This window comes from Carettochelys insculpta, chromosome 7 (assembly GCF_033958435.1).
Source record: "Carettochelys insculpta isolate YL-2023 chromosome 7, ASM3395843v1, whole genome shotgun sequence".
Lineage (NCBI taxonomy): Eukaryota > Metazoa > Chordata > Testudines > Carettochelyidae > Carettochelys > Carettochelys insculpta.
In genome coordinates this window covers 72,217,581-72,236,982 of record NC_134143.1, presented here as the reverse complement: position 1 = coordinate 72,236,982, position 19,402 = coordinate 72,217,581, and the positions used below count along the sequence as shown (strand labels likewise).

The following is a 19,402-nucleotide window of genomic DNA, read 5'->3' as shown; positions in this document are numbered from 1 at the left end:
GTGTCATTCAGATTAAGACTCGATTCCAGGTTCTGCTGCAACAGGCACTGCAATCCTGGGCAAGACACTCAATCTTTCCATATGTCAATTTCAGAGGCTGCTGACCTATCCTTAGGGTGTTATTCAGATTTAACAACCTGCCAGGCCACAGACTTCTTGTCTCCTTGTACCTCAGCTCCCATTTGTACCATGGGATAACAGCCCTGCTCTGCCTCTCAGGGGTGTTGGGAGGAGAAATCCAGTAGAAACTGTAAGGCTTTCAGATGCAGGTGTGATGGAGGTCAGATCTTACACAGATAGATTTCTCCATCTATGAAATGGGCACAATACTTCACCACACAAGGCTGCTGGGATCCCTAACTGATTGTCCATAAAGCAAGCTGGGAATTTGTGAAGGGCTGCTCCAGTAAAGAGAGCATCATTGCCCCTGCTTGTGCTGGTAACCTAAAAGCCCTGCCCAGCTGACCCACCCAGGAGCCATATGAACTGGATTCTCATCACCCCCAGGCACCCTCTGAACTGCCCCTGGAAGACCCAAGCGCAGAATGTTCAGTTAGTCTGAAGGATTATGCTCAAAGCAGGAGGCAGTCAGATGGCTTGAAAACCCATTTTTGGCCTTGCATGCTGGCCAGATGGGATCTGGGGTCAACAAAAGGGAGTCACTTTGCTGACTATCACCAAGTTGATAGACCTCAAAAATATTGGAGCAGCCTGCTAGCAACTTTCTGCATTGCCCAGTGACATGCCTGTCATGTTTCCTGCTCTCTTACTTCTCAGGCCCGTGCAGAGTGAGCGTAATACGTTAAGACGCTGATGGTCCCTAGAGTGTTGTCAGAGAGATGAGATGGGCGAGGGAATATCTTTTAATTTGCTGGACCAACTTCTCTTGGCAACAGAGCCGCTTCTGAAGTTGCACAGAGCTCTTCTGCAGGGCTGTGGAAGCTCAAGAGCTTGTTCTCTCAGTAATTGCGAGAGATGCCACCTCCCCACCTGTCTCTCCAGTAGCCTGCCAGGGATACAACTCATCTGCATACAAGAATGGAAGACTGTTGCTAGTATACATCAGCAACCCTTTTGGTGAAGAAAGGAAATCCATAGGCTGGTTCCACATAGGCTATAGTTACACTACAGTGATCTGTTGACAGAAATCACTGTCGGGAGAGATTTCCTGACAAAACTTCTGTCGATAGAGTGTGGCCACATACAAGAGCCAATTGGAAGAGTGCTCTGTTCTGTCGACAGAGTGGCTGGACTGCCCGGCTGCTCTCTCGACGAAACAGGCACCTAGAACCACAGCAGACAGGGCTGCCCATTGTTCTGGGTGCCCTGTCTGTTGAGAGAAGGTCCCGCAAGGGCCTCCACGCAGATTTTTTGTCAACCAAACCCGTCGACAAAAGGCACTCTTCCTCTTCCGGGAGAGGCAGAAGGTTGTCTGCAAATGAGCCGGGTTTTGTCAATATACCGTCAACAAATCCTGTTTTGTGTGTGGCTGCTCCACTAGTTTTGTCAACAAAACTGGGGTTTTGATGGCAAAACTGTTGCCACAGAGTCCTGTCAGGCTCTTAAGCACAAAGATGGTGACCAGAACAGAGCGTTAAGGAGGACCCTGAAACCTCAGGGCTCAAGCACACAGAGAACCTCAGTTTGAAAACAGAAACATACTCTGGTGGCTGTCCCATGGGGCAGTGCTTATCAGAAGAGGTGAAAGTGGTTTTCTAAAGTAACCCTTGCTGCAGTTTTAAATTAAAAAGTGAACCCAGTGGCACATTGTTTTACTCTGTAACACACACACACACAAAGGCCTAAACTTAACCTCAGGGAGGGTCTCTGTCTTCACTTTTATTTAGTACTGCAGCAGAGATAAGTGCGTACAACAGACTGTCAGAAATCCTCCGACCAAGTGAGAAAAGTCTAAAGTCGATTCATTTTAAGGCCCAATAGCACGGTGTTTTCCCTTCAACAGCAATGTATAACCTATGTGTAAAACATGTAATGCCTGAAGCTCTCAACAGAGTGGTTTAAAGCAGATCACTCTGGAGAGAGATTCTCAAGGTACATGATGCCATAGGTTTACAATGGAGCAACCAGGAGATATGCGGAAGCCCAAAGCTAGGCTGCAGTCTTTAGAAATCTGCATGATTGCTTGCACAGGGTAAAAACCGCTCCCAGAATGATTTCAGTTTCCCCAGTCTCTGAGGCAATAATCACATTTGCACATATCATGGCATACAAGGCAAGCAGAGTACCTCATTCATTTTAAATGTAGGTTTATTTGCTGAACCAGAACAGCTGAGACAGCTTAAAGTAATAAATATCAGCTGACACCCTTTGCTATTCAGCACAGCAATCCCATAAACAATACATCACTGCAGAACAACAAATGTGCATCCTATCTCCCAGCTAATCTCTTCCAGAACCTGAATTTACGGTGATTAAAGCTTGGCCTGGTGCCACTAGGGAGCTGAGGGAAGGGAAATCAGCCCACGGGAGTACCAAAGAGGTGAGTTTCATAAAGCCGAGTTTATGAAGGGAATTAGCATGGCTGGGGCCTGAGCTGCATCATCTGTCTAAAGAGGGCAAATGAATGACAAAGCATTCAAAGATGACAGCTCCGAGTTCATCTGAAATACAAACCTAGGTCAGCTAATTTTTAAAGCAGGAATGGCTTTTAAAGCCATTTTATGGAATGAGTTTATTTGACGATCTAATTAGCTTACAGTGGGAAGAGGGAAAATTAACATGACCTAGCAGCAAAAAAGATGTTTGCTGTATGAGGCATTAACAATATTTTATCTGCAAGCATTAAAGATACCTTAAATATTTCTAATGCAACTTTATTGGGCCTGGCATCCTTCCTGCAGATGGCATCCCAGCATGCTTTGCAGAGAGGTAAATACAGTAGAACCCAACGTTATGAACACCTTCAGAATGGCAGCTGTTCCTAACTCTGAAATGTGTGTCATTCTGGACAAAATGTCACAGTTGTTTGTTCAAAAGCTTAAATCCGAACACTGACTTGCTGCAGCTTTGAAACGTTGCTATGCAGAAGACCATTGCTTTCCCTTTTTTGGTAGCTTATGCTTAGCACTAGTGTATTTGCTTCTTTTTGTTTTGGTCTCTATTGCTGACTGATTGCATACTTCTGGCTGCAAATGAGGGGTGTGTTTGGTCAGTTCAGAACTTGAGTGCTTGCAACTCTGAGGTTTTACTTTTCCATGGAAGAAAAGAAAAAGATTTAGATGTGCGACAAAAACATTCAGTGAAATGAGAAGAAGAGACGCAAAGGGGGAGCATCCTGCCAGGGAGGCTGTTTCAGATGAGAGGCAGTGTGATGGTGAGGGCTTCTGTACCAGTAACAGAAGAGCAGGGGATGGGGAGGGAGGAAGCATGGGGGGATATGAAAGACAGGACTAAGGCCATGGAGTATTTAGAAACAAGGAGAGCAATTTTCTTCCCCCCTTGTCCTTATCGTTTCTTGTCTGTACATGTTGAAAAAGGACCCTACGGAAAACACCTGACTCCTACAATACTATTTAGATCAGGCATGTCAAACTCACAGCCTGCTGAGGGCCATGCAAACAAAAACTGATAGCTTTCAGGGCCACCAAAGAAAATGTACTTCTATCAGAAAGTCATAATTATGTATTATTTTCAATTATGTTTTAAGTATATTTTACAATATTTTTCAGATCTTGTTTGACTATAATACAATAATTTTAATTGAGAATTTAATACTTGACACAATCTTTATTGTTTTATAATTTTATTCATGGTTTATAAAATTTGATATGTAAAAATTTTGTTTGCTCCTATATAATTTAAATTTAAAGATAAATTAAAGGTACTTTTTAATTTTTTATATGATACCTAACTTATTTTGATGAAATAAAAACAAGCATAGAAAGTGGTTGATCAAATATGTAGATGAGGGCTGAGAGAAACCAATCACCACCACCTCGCTGGTGGAATGCCCCAATGTTATGTTGCTCATGGTGTACTGAGTCAGAACATTTCCATTGTCCAGGGTTGCTTTGTCAATCATTGTGACCAGGTTTGAATAATGCTTTGGCTGATTTTATGTCTTCCCCTCCCACCTTTGTACAGGGTGGATACAACAGAGTGAAACCCCTCCCCTACCCCAAGGTATCCTCTCTCTCTCTCTCCATATGGCGGTTAGAGATTCCCCTTTCCCTGATCCCCTTTCAGTGGGCCACAGAAGACATCAGAATCCCACATTTTTTTGCCCACACAGAGGAAGCAGGGAGAGAGGAAAGGGGCATAGGGTGGGACTGAGCAGCCCCCAGTAGGGGAAAGGGTGACAGGGAAAGAGACCAGGTCAGGATCTCACAGCTTCTGTGGCTATTGGCCAAAGTCCAGAAAGGAGATTTCCTTTCAGTTCCACCAAAGGAGAAACCCTGCACTCCTTTCCCCATTACATCCCCTCCCTTCCAGTTTAAACGACACTCTCCTCACCCACCCCCACCTGTTTATCTGCACTTCCTTCTACGACATTTTGGGGGTTACACTGCACGCCCTCACTGCACTGTGTTCTCCCTGCTTTCAGACTCTTTGGGCTTGTACTCCCCCCTGCGGCAGTGCACCATCTCCCGGCCCCTGGTGGCCTGCACTACCACCCCTTGCAATGCAGCCCCCAGTGCACTGATGCCCGGTCCCTTGAGGCTTGCAATACCCCTCCAATCCCACTGTGCACTGCCCCCAGCCCTTTGAAGCTTGCCCTGCCCACCCCCGAGGTGGACCACACTTAAATTTTTATTAACATCTAATTGCAGGCCACATGCAGCCCTTGGCTGCGAGTTTGGCATGGCGGAGACAGACCCTTGCGACTAAGACACAAGAAACACAACTAATAGCTAACTTTGAGCTGGTCTGAAGTGGTGGATTTGACAGTCGCAGGTATTCTGAGGACACATATGAGTGCAATAATAGTATTCCCTTCCCAGGCAGATATAACTGTAAGGCCACGTGGGAGGAGGAGTTAGAATCCTTTGGATGTTCCTGTCTCCGTTCATTCACAGAAAGGCAGTGAACATCAATAAAAGAGATGCTGAACGTTGAACTGAAGTAAGAAGTCCCTGCACCTTATTGAATAGTTCCCCTCCAACCACGGAGCCCTGGATACATAGTCGTGTGGGCTAAAATGCTGGAGAAGCTAGGCTGAGAAAGATCTCATGGAAGGACACTGACAAGGCTGCTTTCCACATGTGAGCCATGTAACCTGTGCATGGCAGCCAGTGAGGAAGATTCCTCGGATGGGGGAGTTGGTGGTACTACAGGGTTACTAAAACATATGCAGGGGCAGCCTTGCTCCTCTGGAGAGCTGGGTTCAAGTCCTACCTTTTGGTCCCAAGACTGATGGCCACACACACAGAGTAGGTCTACATTGCAATCAGACAACATAAGAACAGACAGACTGAGTCAGCCTAATGGCCTATCTAGCCCAGTAGCCTGTCTCCCAACAGTGACCAATCCCAGGTGCTTCAGAGGGAAGGAACACAACAGGCAATCGTTGGGCTATCCCGTAGGCCACTCCTAGCTTCTGGCAATTAGACTATGGATACCCAGAGCCTGGGGCTATGTCCTTGGCCATCTCAGTTAATAGCCATTGACAGACCTATCCTCCAGGATCTTATCTAGTTCTCTTCTCAGCCCTGTTGTTATGTTGGCCTCACCACATCCCCCGGCAGTGAGTTCACAGACTGACTGTGTGCGGTTTTGTTTTAATCTCCCACCTATTCATTTCATTGGCTGACCCCCTAGTTCCCGTGTTACACAAAGGAGTAAATAACACTTCCTTATTCATTGTCTCCACCGCACTCTCACATTTATAGTTTTCCATCGCATCTCCCCTTATAGTCTCTTTTCCAAGCTGAACAGTCCCAGTTCTTTGAATTTTGCCCCATACGGAACTATTCCATACCAGTGTTCCTTGTAAGTGGAGTGCTTGGGAAGCCACCCAGGAGGGATTTAGGTGCTGCCCAGCTGATTAGTAGAGTGCCCATGGCTGGCACTGTGTGCTCCTGGGGTGGTGCACATTCACACATGCATCAGAGCACATAAAATTTGTTCCACCCAAGCATGGAAAAAAAAAATTAGAGGGAACACTTTTCCATACCCCAATCTTTTGCCTTGCCCTTCTCAGAATCTTTTCCAATTCTAATGCAGAGGTGTGACTGCAGCCCACAAAGAACTAGTTACTTCCAATAACAACTGCAGTGGGCAGCAGCCTGGGCTAGATGCTTGAGTACAGAGCATAAACCCAGGCTGCTGGGTGCCTTGGGATGGCCAGTGTTGCTGTAGCTTCACTGCTATTGTTACTGGAGCTAGTGAAATCAAAACTAGCTTGGCTACGTCTACAGGTGATGCAGACATGCCTTGACTGCAGAGAAGACGTACACTAAAGCACCATGCAACATGGCATGATTGGTATTCTCTCTGCTCAGGACAGACCAGGCACTGGTAGAGGGGGCTGCAGGCCAGAGGTGAGTCATTTCGGCTGATTTGGAGTAGGGAGGACTAGAACAGCAATAGCTGATGCAAGCCGCAATTGGCTAAGCCAACTGCATTCGATTTCTTTTACTATCAGATCTTTAGTTATAGGAGCCAAATAATAAGATTTCAAATGTTCAGTGAACAAGTCCCTTTGTCTCCATTAACCACCTTTTGAAGTCTGCTCCCATGCAGTACCAGAGATTAGGCATGCCCACAAAAGTCTGATCCCTAACCATGACCTCCACGGCAATGAGGCTTAATCCCTTCTTTTAAACCTGACCCTGGCCATAATCAATTAGGTCAGGGCATTTCAAAATTTGCCATCTTGGATGTTTTCAGCGTACTCCTTATTTCAAAAGTCACTTTTCCCCTCTGTCTACACTACTAAAACCCTGCCCCCGTACCTAAGACTTCCAGGCTGCTGCTTCTACTATCCTGATACAAGTGTAATGGCTACACATTTTTTGTCTACATGTAAATTTCTTTTCAGACTCTTGTAATCCTGACACAGCTCTGACAGTTCCCTCCCTGCTCCCATATTAAATATCACATGACTCACTGCTTCTAGATCAACCATTCCACATCCCCTGCAATTCCTGTCTTTTTCCACCCTGCTATTATTATCCAACTGGATTTGCAATGCAATTTAAAAGTTAAAATAAAAAGCAATTAAAGATGATAGGTCCCTGTGCACACTGGCCTGCTAAATCACCCTTAAAATAAACTTAGGGCATATTTATGCAGCACATTATACTGTCATGGGCCACTTTAATACCCCATACCTGTGTGGATGGGTCACACTGAGGTATCAACATACTACGATTTTAGGGCTCAGCGCCCAGCTTTACTGGAACATAGCTAAGGGGAGACAAGCAAAGGTGGCTCTAGGCCACCTTTCCATTTCCCATAATCCAGGGGCCCAAATGAGAGTATTTAAAAGGCTGCTCTATCTTCTGGAGACTTATAAAGGCCTCACAAGGGCCATCATTGGTATGAGGCTGAGCAGAGCACCGTGCATTCCAGCATTACCACCAGTGGAAGATTCCTCCACACTGCCCATTCAGAACAGCTTTAAGGACTCTCTGCACCATCCCAAGGAATTCCCCCATAGACTTTACAGGGTAGCAGCACAGTTTGGTCCCATTTCAGTGATATTATAAGGTGGTCCCATGATGCCAGCGAACTGTGCACGGCAGACAGATCCAAAGGCATGAATCACATCTACCAGACATCCAGGATTCTTACTCAGCAAACCCAACAGGATAGCAAAACAAAACGCATGTGGCTGTCCTGTTTCACCCCACCTCTGGCTCCCAGCCATGTTGTATAATCATGGCACCACAGATGTTACTTTCACACACCAGGTGCAGTTAGATACTTTGTTTTCACAGTGCATCTCCAGGAGCATCTAAATGACAACTGACTGTTGTAAGGCACTGATTCCCCCACCCTTCAGTTGTTTTGTCACCAGAATCTATTACCCCCTCATGCCACGCACCCCCTATGCTGTTGAGTTGTCCATGGAACATAAACACGAGCTTTAGCTTGCAAACTGAGTGAGTCTATCTCAGAACACAAAGCAGCGTCCAAACTGCTCCTGCCAAGTGACCATCCTTGGTCCTTGCTAGCTCTGAATTACAGACAAAGCCAGGGTCTGCTTCAAATGCACTTGGAGTGTAAGAGAAACCCCTCTTCTTTGAGCAATGCCATAGAGTCTGATTAACAAACCGAACGATGGGCCCACAGCTTTACTAAGGCTGGTGAGGAGGTAATGAAACTCACTCTTTGGAAGAGGAAAGAAGCTGGTGCTGTTGGCAGCCCAGTGGACTATAGGTGGTGCGAGGGGCTATCCTGTGGGGGTTTCTGTCAACCTAGTCACCTTTAATCATGACCTTCCAAAGAAGCTGCTGTGACCTTTTTCAAGTCCCAAAAGGTTAATGTTAAAAGACATGATGACAATGTAGATTCCCTTCTTAATTAATATTTTTATTAAATAACCTATTTCAAAGAATAGTTAAATTCTCTAAATTTATATCATTCTATTAACCATAATCTAATCTCATTAACCTTGAAATCCCCAGTCTTAACTACTCAATGCTATACACCATGGCGCTACCAACTAAACTAATTAAATGACCTTCAAACTTTCCCCTTCGATGATTGTCATTATTTATCCTTGCTCATTTTTTTGCCTAGGGCCCTCACAAAGACTTTCTCTGCAAACTCAGTCCCTGAGAAAACCTTCTTATCAAAATCCACTCGTACTGTCTCTCAAGTCTAGGTAGGGGCTGTACTCCATTGACAGCAAAGGCAGCATGCTTGTTCTCTCGGCTTCCCTCAAAGCATCTGATGTTTCTTGGCTTCCAGCATTTTCCTTTCTTTTTCGGTCACTGACCTCTACTTTCTCTGAGAAATTCTCACAGCCATGCACAAGATTCTAATCTCTCTCTTCCTTTATGTTACCATGATGCAGAGAGGCTGTAGCATGATCCTCCTGCATTTCTCTTGAATAGTTCTTTCCCCTCCCCGCACTTTGAGGATGTGGCGCGCCTCTGTGGTTCCATGGGACAAACCCAAAGGGATAGGAGGCTAAGACAGGATAAAATGACTCCTCTCTAGGCTGAGCAAACTGAGGTCTAAAATCCTTGGCTCTAGTCATGTTTCCAGAAAGGCTGTTTTGTTCAAAAAGTTTACTGGCCAAAGCAGGACTTTCTTGCTCTCTGGTTTGATGGCGCATGGGTTGCCATGGAGATGAAGTGCTGCTTACGCTCTCTCTGAGATACTTATATGATCTCCATCATTATAATGTCTGAGCCTCTCATGATCGTTCATGGATTTCTCCTCACCATATGCCTGTGAGGCAGGGGAGGGCTGTTACACAGGGAAATTGAGGCATAGAGACACTAAAGGATTTGTCTAGGTTACACTGAAAGTCTGTGCTAAAGCAGGAAACTTCCAGACAAGTGCCCTGGACACTGAACCCTTCTTCCTCTCTGAGCTTGTTGGGAACGGCTTTTCACTCTACGAGCTCTAGAGCAGGTTATGCTTTGCTCACCTTCCTTGCTGGACAATCATGTTGTAATAAACTGCCACGTTCGAGAATACCAGGAGGTTGGGGATGACAAAATGAGACATTATCTGGCTCACATCTAAATGCATTTCCCTTAGGTTAGGGTAATGAACAAAATGTTTAAGTCAGCAAATACTTCGTGATTTGGCTCCTGTTCTCTGCTATCCAGACATAAGCACAGGAGTGGATTTTACTTTCAAGTCCCCGGGTGTATTATTGACTTTATGAGACACACACAGGTGCGCTGCACACATCCAAAGGCACAATGAGAAGCAGCAGGTGATCAGAAAGCAGGCAGTCAGGTTTAGAAAGACTTGGATCAGCTTGGGAAAGAAGAATTTTTCAGCTAATAGAGGTGAAGCTGATAATCCTCCATTTTCAGCATTTCATTTTTCCACACCCAATTGTGTTTACAGCCGCTGGGCCAGCACAGCTCCCTGCTGGAGAAATGAGTAGGAGCAGCAATGTGGGTGAGAGCCTGGAACAGGGGCCAACATGGGGATCCATGTAAACATTTGGAAAACAAGCTTGTTTCCTTTTTGCTTTATTTCTTCAAGAGTATTTCATGTTTGAATAATTGTCGTTGTGGGGCGAAAATTCATTAGGAAACAGCAAGAGGTCCAAATCACCTACTGAGATAGTGAAACGTTATAATTCCTTGTAACAGCACCACTTCAAAATAAAGATTACAGGACTGAAACGTCTCACTAGCTTGGCTGCCAAGTTTATATCTTGGCTAAATAAATAAAAGCTCTGAGAAGCCCATTGTCTCATATATTTAGGCTGGCACTTTGGGTACTGTAAAGACAGATTTCTTTTTTTTTTTAATTCTAAGGAAAAGAGTTGTGTTGGAATGTAAACATTCTCCTGCAGTGTTTGCAACTCAAACATTCATGTATTATACTAGTGCATAAAAGCGTGAAACTGACGAAATTTAAATCCCATTTACATTACCCAAAATTACTGTGTAGCACCAACAAAGTTAAGCACGCGTTTCAGGCTGGACTAGGGAACGTGGCTCCCCCGGTCTAGAGATTTGGCCATATCAGATGGTACCGCCCTAAGCAGCTCCCATCATCAGGCAGCTTTTTGGTGCTGTAGGCTGGCCCAAAGTGAAACTGACTCATTTCTGGCCACTGGCTGAGCTGAAGCAAAATGTCATCAGCCAGAAAGTAAATTTGGTTTTGAAAGTTTTGCGCTGTAGTCGTCTATGGGGTTAGCAGCACAGGTAAGGGGACTTATTTCACAAAATTATTAGCCTGAAAGCATCTTTGAATTAAGTAAATGCATTTCTACAACTTGACTAAAACAGTCTGTTTTTGTGATTACTAGCCCCCTTCACGAGAGCACACAGCCCCTCCTTGCTCAGTAAGGTATGTGGGCACAACAAGCCCTCTCTATCGGCTCACCTGCACGCCTTCTCCTGTGAGGGCTGAACAAGACTGGATCTGCCAGATTCTGTCACGGATCGTGTGTAGGTTCAGTCCCTCAGCAATCTCTGAAGCAGGGGCAGCCGTAAGCAAATCTTGCTTGTTAGCAAATATGAGCACAGGAACTCCACTGAGCTTTTCTTCATCCAAAAGCTCGGCCAGCTCCTATGTCATTTAAAAGGGAGCGGTAGTGTGGTAAGGAGGGGGGAAAAAGAAGAGGGAGAGAAGCCTTTAATCACCAGAGGTTGATCATGTCTCTAATTAGAATTATATTTAGGGCAAATGTTGGAAGTGAGCATTCCAGTGAAACTTAGATCCTATTACAAAAAGTAAGAGAGTATACAATCATCTGCCCAAGGTTCAAAAACAAGTGCTTTCAATTACAGGTTACATAAGTCTTTAGCGCAGTTTGAAATTAACAGTCATCTTAAAGGCTGTAACTCTGATTTTGCCTACCCTGCACTCTGGAGACCAAACTAAAATATAGCAAGAACTATGTCAATCAGCAGTCTCCAGGCGTCTGCCTTGAGTTATTGCCTAACTCATCCTTGAAATCGGGAGGATGTCTCTAATCTGTTTGAACCTTGGTGGTGATGCTAGTAACAAGCTTGCTTTTTGTTCAAAGTTTTATGAACTGTAACTTGTACCACAGAATCTTGTTTCAGAAACAAAATTCTCCCTCCCACACGGAAGTTATGTTTACCTTCTTAAGGAATGCTGAAAGCCAGGCTGGTCAATAGATTTTCTTGGCCACACTTTAGTTTCACTTGCATGACAAGTTGCAGGGTATTTTGTAAAACATGTATTCGTTGGGGAGGGGATGGCTCAAGAGGGCGGGAACGAAGGATTTTACCTCTGTGACAGTCCAAACCCACTGTAGATCCACTGTTATCAAAAGACCTTAATGTCTGAAGGTATGAAAGGACATTGTTTCATGCTACTTCTTAACCAACAAGTGCTCAAAACAGCTGGTGCCATATATGGCAGTCTTGGCAGGGAAGCCAAGAAGTGAAAGGATATGGAATTTAGCAAGTCTGAACCACTAGGGATTGCCCCTTGCTTGAAGGAGGGAGGGAGCTTGAGAACTTACTTTGTAGTACAAGAATGAGTTGCATCACAGGTCAGATTCTAGTCCAAAAAAGCAATTTGTGTGCTTGTTTTGAAAACCAGGATAAAATAGAATCAAGTTACAAAGCTTTTTAAATGTTGTTGATTAGATTCAAGAGACAATCAAGTCAGTATTTTCAAATTCAAGAGAAAATTGTAAGAAATTGATTCCATGTGGTCTTGCTTTGGCAAGATTCAGAGGGATATGAAAAGGTTTAGGCTTTCAGCATGGTCCCATTTGTGTTGGTAAAGGTGAACTCAGTGTAGCCTTTCATCAGATTAATAGGATATCAATAATTGGTACTGATGCTGAAAGAAAAGCCCCACTTGAAATGCTAATTTTCCTGACATTAACCACAAAAATATCTTCCTAACTTACATATGCAGAGGACGTTAGTGAACATTACTTCAGACAGAACTGGACATAGGTTACTTACCTGACCTGTTTCTTCAAACCTCTTTCTATCTGCGCTGTCAATGACATAGATCTACAAAGGAAGAAGGGAAGGAGTTACTTTATCTGGAAGACATCTACCAGCCTGTGTAAAAAGTAATCCTCGTCATTTACATAGACACATTTATTTCAAGTGCTGTGCAAAAATTAGCTGCCCCTCCCTACACTTGTGAATGTGAGGAACTATTCCTATTTTACAGATGGGAAGAAAAGAGTTATAGCTTGGCCAATGTCAGAGAAGGGGCTGCTGGGATCAGGTCTACCGAATCTCTGCCTACCAGCCCTGCGCTCAGTACAGTAAATCATGCTCTCCCCCAGTTGGAACATGTCCATGTGAGATAAACCACTATAATAACTGTGCTGACAGCCAAGAGATGGACTGAATTGGTCATGGAGACTGAATTTCCTTCCAGGGCAGGGATGAAGCCTTTAGACAGGGAGCAGTATGAGATGAGATTGCCTCTACTATCTTTATACTCTACTTGTTTTATGGGGAAGTCAGTCAGTCTGGCACATTTCATCAGCATTGAATTAGTTAGTTTCCTTCCTTACGAGACCAAGAACTTGGTTTTGAACACTTTGGGAGTAAATGCAAAATGGTAAAACCAGTGGAAAAGCTTTTTAGCTCCACACAGTCGTTCAGGCGCCTGGAATTTCTTACTAGATATGCATTTAGAAAAGCCAGCTGCTCCCATCCCTCTGAACTATGCTCCTGTTCATTGCTAATGTGATTGAAACAGGTCAGTTGTTTAAAATGATAGGCCTGACTAAATGTGGAGCCCCTTAGCATTTTTGCATATAAAATAACACAGGAAGGATTACACTGACCAGCTCAAACTAACCCAATGACTTGCAAAAGAAAGCTGAAAAGAAACTCCAGGGTGGCTCAGATGCTGGAAGATGTGCATGTGTAGGACATGAGAATGGGGATTCCCCATTGACTGAGGGGACTGGCAATGAAACATGGGGCCCTTCATTTCCAGTTCATTGATATGAATCCATCCCTGAACAGGAGTAACTGAACATTGCTAGTAAATTGTCTGATTGCTCTTCAGTGGAAAGAGCATCAGCCCAGTTCTCAGGGGACAGTTGTCCACAGTTCCCACCCATCATATCGCAAATGTCACCCTTTCTTGCAGACTTGGACAGAGACCTCAGGCTTCCAAGACAATTTAGACTGAATGTTGGGGGGGGGGTCGGAATTCTTAACAGCTGAACTGAATAAACTGTCAGTCTGTTGACATAAAAACGGCCATAACGGGTCAGACCAAAGATCCAGCTAGCCCAGTATCTGGTCTTCCATTAGTGGCCAATGCCAGGTGCTTCAGAGGGCACGAACAGAACAGGTAATCATCAAGTGCATCAATCATCCTGCTTTGGGCAGGGGGCTGGACTTCACCTCCTGAGGTCTCTTCCAGCCCTTAGATTCTGTGGTTCTATGAATAGTGATCCATCCCTGAGCCTATTCCCAGCTTCTTGTAAACAGAGGCAAGGACACCAACCCTGTCTATCCTGGCTAACAGCCATCGATGAACTCAACCTCTGCAAACATACATAGGTTTGGGGTTTTTTAAACTTTATAATAATCTTGACCTTCACAACATCCTCTGGTCAGAAGTTCCACAGGTTGATTGTGGGTCATATGAAGAAATTCTTCCTTTTGTTTGTTTTAAACCTGCTGCCTATTAATTTCATTTGGTGACCCCCTAATACTTGTGTTATGAGAAGTAAATTACGCTTCCTGATTTACCCTCCCACCAGTCACAATTTTATAGGCCTTTATCATATCCCCCTTAGTAGTGTCTTTTCCAGCCTGAAAAGCCCCAGTCCTATTAATCTCTTCTCATATGACAGCTGTTCCATATCCCTAACCAATCAATTGTGCTGCCCTTTTCTGATTCCAGTATATCATTTTTGAGGTTGGGAGACCAGACTGGCACACAATATTCAAGGTGTGACATACCATGGATTTATACACAGGCAATATGGTATTTTCTGACTTATTATCTATCCCTTTCCTAATGATTCCAACATTCTGTTTGCTTTGTTTGACTAGGGAAGGTTGGAGTTAGTATGGATTTAATATGCCGTGAGAAAAATGTGTATGCCTCCCAGGCAAAGAGGTAACCGATGACCTCACACATTTTTTCTCTGCTTGCTGTGGCTTCATGATCCTTACATGTCAGAGCTGATAAACACTGGTGAAGGACAGCATATCCTTCAGCAGCTTGCAATACCACTGCTCATACTATACTGGTCCATGCTCAGTGGATGAGCTGAGGGAGCTGGTATCATTTCAACATCTTCCCGAAGCACTACATGAAACATTATAAACTACAAGAGCGAGCTATGTCTGAGGTCATCAGTTACCTGTCACTGAGTGCTTCCTCAGCAAGGATGTCATATCATAGCAACTGTCGACAAACTTGTGAAACCACATGACAAAGCACATCCACAGCCGCCGCCCCTAGGCTGAAATGCTAGCTGTTCAGCCACTGCCCAAAGTAGCACTGTACAACCCTTTAGGACAGGAAGTGAAGGTCACACTACCCTGCCAAAAGTGAGGTAGCTATAGGCAGAATGTAATTCTCCAAACTGAAGTTTGGTAAGGGGGTGGCCTGGACACCCCTGGTCTTGAAGAAAGCATCATAGGATGCGTAGTGAGAATGAATGGTCAGGAACTGAGCCTAACATCTCACCTGAAAGGTGACTCCTCTCATGCAAGAGTGTCTGTCTCACAAATGTGGGGCATTAGCTCAGCGCTCACAAGCTGTGCCCCCTACCACTCACCAATCCTTTCTCCTGCACCCCCTGGGCTTTTTCTGGGGGTCTCCTATCAGTGCTTAACTGAGATTACAGTTTGAAGCGACAGGGTTACAGACAATCCCCCCCCAGAATGCAGCACGACGCTCACAAGCTCAGTACATGTGGAGTGTCTACTCCCAAACGAGAGAGCCACATGCAAAAGCACTGCAGGTGTGTGTCTGAATATGCAATCATCCAAATAGAAGCACCTTATTTGACTGGGTTACGCATCCAAATAGCACAGGTGTGTAGAGCTGGAGTAGCTCCCATTCAAACACACCTGTGCTGATTTGAATGTGCAATCACTTCATGGTTTTCAAACATTTTTGGAGGGGCCTCTCCCTTTGTGCACTGCAGTTCTGAAGGAGCAGAGGCAGGAGGCCTGGGATAGTACCTCCGTTTGGCTCCAGAGACCTGGCATTGCAATACCCATCCATAGTGGTTACAGGAGCTATAGCCTGGCCTCTGTGGCACACCACCAGTTGAAATTACCTTTGTAAATACTGTCCCAGCAGGCACAAGCATAAGAAGTATACAGGCCTGTATTTCAGATGCTTTCTAGTATTACATCTGGTGTAAGGGGGTTGCAATTTCCATGCAAATGGATCAGGAAGTGGCTGCTACCAGCTGCTGTGCAACTCCCACCTTCACATCTACCAGTGGTGAAACTGGTCATTTTCCTCACTGCCAATTTCCTTACTCTTTTCCTGATGTATTGAGCAGGTGGGGGAGAGATGGTGGGTTTTTTCTCTTTCAGGCTTAGAATGCCCTTTTCTTTTCCCATCTCTCTCTTCCCTTGTTATAAATACAATGGGAAGGTGGCTGTTTAATTGCTGCTATCAGCTTGGGAAGGGAGAACTGGGAGTAGCAAGGTTTGCAACATACCTCTGGAGACTGTTGCTGTCTTCACAATGCACAGACTTTGAGACCAGCTCTACACTAGACCCGAGAGTCAATCCTAGATACACAATACCAGCTAGGACAATTGCGTGGCTGTAAGCAACATATCTAGGCTCGACTTATCTGGTCGTTCTCACAGTGGGAGGTCGATGGGAGAGTTTCTCATGATAATAAGGAGCACAGGCATCAGCTGTCTAGCCCTGATAGGTCGATCTCCCAGTACGTATAGACATACCCCGAGTGTCTGCTGTAGCAGTCAAATGCTCCCTGGCGCCTACTTTGTGGTGCTGACTTTTACCTGCTTGTGTAGCACTTGCCCATTGTATGCCCTGAATCAGAGATGAGCCCTCCTGAGCAGTCATGATCATTTCACGTCTGCCCCTCTGCTTTGAGTCTTGATTGCTTGGACAGGGACTCGGTGACTAAGCTGGTCCTGCTGGTTTTTGAAACCCATAATGGAGAAGGACCTCCCCCTCCCTCAGCCTTGCTTTGGTAGGTTTCTCTCTCACAGCTCCTCCTTGTGGAGTCTCACCCTTATGCTTTGGGAAGGCAAATGACCCAGGCTCTGGTGATGGCTGGCTCCTAAGCTGTGGTACTCTCCCTCCTGGCACAGCACCTCCGCCCATCCTCCTATGCATTTAGCAATTAAAGTCACTCTACTCTGAGATGTCTTTTTACTTTAACATTGGCTCCCTTTCTCTAGGCCTGTCCTCTCCCCTGTTACAGGGATGCTGCGGGGGCTGGCTATTTAGATTTGTCATATACTTTATCGTGCAGCACCTTGGTGAAAGGCTGTGTGCTCAGTGATAAGAGCATGGCACACTAAAGGAGATGAGGAGCCTACTCCTGGATCTCCAATTGCCTTCTAATTAATATTTTATATTGAGGTAGAACCACTCCAAGGGATCACTGTCATGGACCATGACCCTGCTGTGCTAGGCACAGTGTGAACATATATCAAGAAGATAGTCCCAAAAAGTTTACAGCCTAAATAACATAAGATGTGCTGTGTGTTCACAGACAATCACAGTCAATATGTGCCTCAGTTTCCCTATCTGTAAAACGATACTGATGATAGCAATGAACTCCTACCTGGCTGAGGGTGTGGGTTAAGACCTCGGACTCTGATTTAATGCAGATTCAAGCCCACCTGGCAAGTGAAGATGCAAGCTAAATCACTCATGTGCTGACAGTTCTCCAGTGCCCTTCTACAGAGCCTCAGCCCAGATGACAGACTGACAAGTTACCTTGCAACTGACAGGGAACGAATCTGAGGGCGTCTCAGCACAAAACCAAGGGACACACTCCCAGGCCTACACAGATGAATGCAAAATCGAGAAGAACACTGTAACATGACTAGAGCACCACAAGGACGATACTCACACCCAGGCCAGGTTAACCAAGCTGCTCACATGCGAGTGCCAGGCACCTAGGATAACTGTGCAGTGCAGTCAGAGCCTCCATGAGCTACGCACTGCACAGTTAGGTTTCGATTTCCTAAACTCACTGGCTCCACAGGTTCTGTTGCTGGCTGGGTCAGTTCATCTCTTAAACCTTCTGTGGGGATTAATTTGAGTGCCATCCAGCTGGGCTGTGTCCTTCAGAGGTTACCTCAGGATCAAAGGGTCTTGCTGATCTGTTCATACTCTACAGATCCTGTAGAACTTTTGGCAAGAGTGGGGGACTTCCCCAATATCCCTGGCCAATACTCCTCCTTTTTCTCCTCTATGCAGGGTTGCATGCACCAAATGGTTGCCACCCTCCAGCTCAGAAGTGGCTGTATTTTCTATATATTCTGTATGGTGCTCTTGCATGAAATGTGTCCCAGCCTGTAACTCTAAAGCATTTAGTTAAGACTTTCACATTCAGAACATTAAAAGCATTAATCTTGAAACAGGTAGGGAAGGACAGTCTTGTAATTGAAGCTCCAAACTGAGAGATGGTGTTCTTGTCTTACCTGTTTCACAGAACTCCCTGGCTGACTTTGGACAAGTCATTTAACTTGTTTTGTGCTTCAGCTTCCCCATCTGTAAAAGGACAATAATACTGCCCTCCCTCCCCCTCACAATTTGAGGCCTCATTCCTTAGCACCTGTAAAATGCCTTAATGTTCCCCAATGGACACTGCTACAGACGTGCAAAATATATGTTATTAATAAACATCATACCATTAATACCAGAAGGACTTATAACTGGGCATGTAGAGGAGTGATCAGCACAAAGTGTTGAAAAGGTGAAAAATAAATTTGAAACGTTCTGCCAATTCTACTATTTGTTCCCAATGTTAGGGAAAAACCTAAGCCACTGGGCTTGCAAATGCCTTTGAAATCATTAATGTTATACCAACAATGGCACTACTGAGGAACAGGGCATCTAGCACTGTCTCTCCACTTGGGAATTTGGAAAGCCACTGCATGAGCAAGCATTCAGTTGTGGCCAATACTTACAAGAACATCAGTGTTTTCAAAATAGTTCCTCCAGTACGGCCTGATTTTCCTCTGTCCACCAATGTCCCACACGTTCAGCTTAAAACCTTGAGACTGTACACTTTTAATGTTAAAGCCCTGTAGTGAGCAGAAGTAAAAGCACAAACTCTGTTAACCCAAATCTCAGGTCATACTCCGGAGACTGTTCCATTAACAGCTTATATATCACACTGCTGAAAAGGACAGCAAGATAGGGCCGTGTTGCTGTTCAGCTCGATCAGCCAGGAGAGAGGTGAAGAGGAAAGAGAACAGCAGCCTCATGCATGTCAGCTTGCATATGTTTCTGGATCAAGGGCTGACACTGTCATGGCTACAGAGGCCTATGTTGGTGTTAATGCCTCTGGAGTGCGCAGCAGGGTGGATACAGCAAGAAGTGAGAGAGAGATGCTGATAAGGAGAGAACAGAGGGCGCAGTGAGAAGCAGGCTTGAGCCTGTGTAAGCTGAGTATGCAGAACAATCTAACCCGAAGGCAGAGGACTCAGCTTCACTCAACAAAACACAACTAGAGCTCTGCTTAAAAGAACAACAGCTGCATGTTTGAAGGGTCCATTTCATCCACTAAAGCTCCAACCGAAAGGGTGTTCAACTGGAAAAACAGGATGTGGTGTGGCCTGGCAACGTGCTGCCATAGGACCCAGGG

General features: G+C 45.0%; 1 protein-coding gene across 1 annotated transcript in view; it reads right to left on the bottom strand.

The window, feature by feature from the left end:
• Window positions 1-19,402, bottom strand: part of ARL3 (ARF like GTPase 3) — a 36,068-nt gene that overhangs the window by 3,533 nt on the left and 13,133 nt on the right. Inside the window, exons 3-5 of the mRNA XM_074999929.1 lie at window positions 18,723-18,839; window positions 12,555-12,605; window positions 10,990-11,175 (exon numbers count right to left, since the gene is read on the bottom strand). Of these exons, the coding sequence (XP_074856030.1) occupies window positions 10,990-11,175; window positions 12,555-12,605; window positions 18,723-18,839 (354 nt within the window). The remainder of the gene's footprint in view (window positions 1-10,989; window positions 11,176-12,554; window positions 12,606-18,722; window positions 18,840-19,402) is intronic.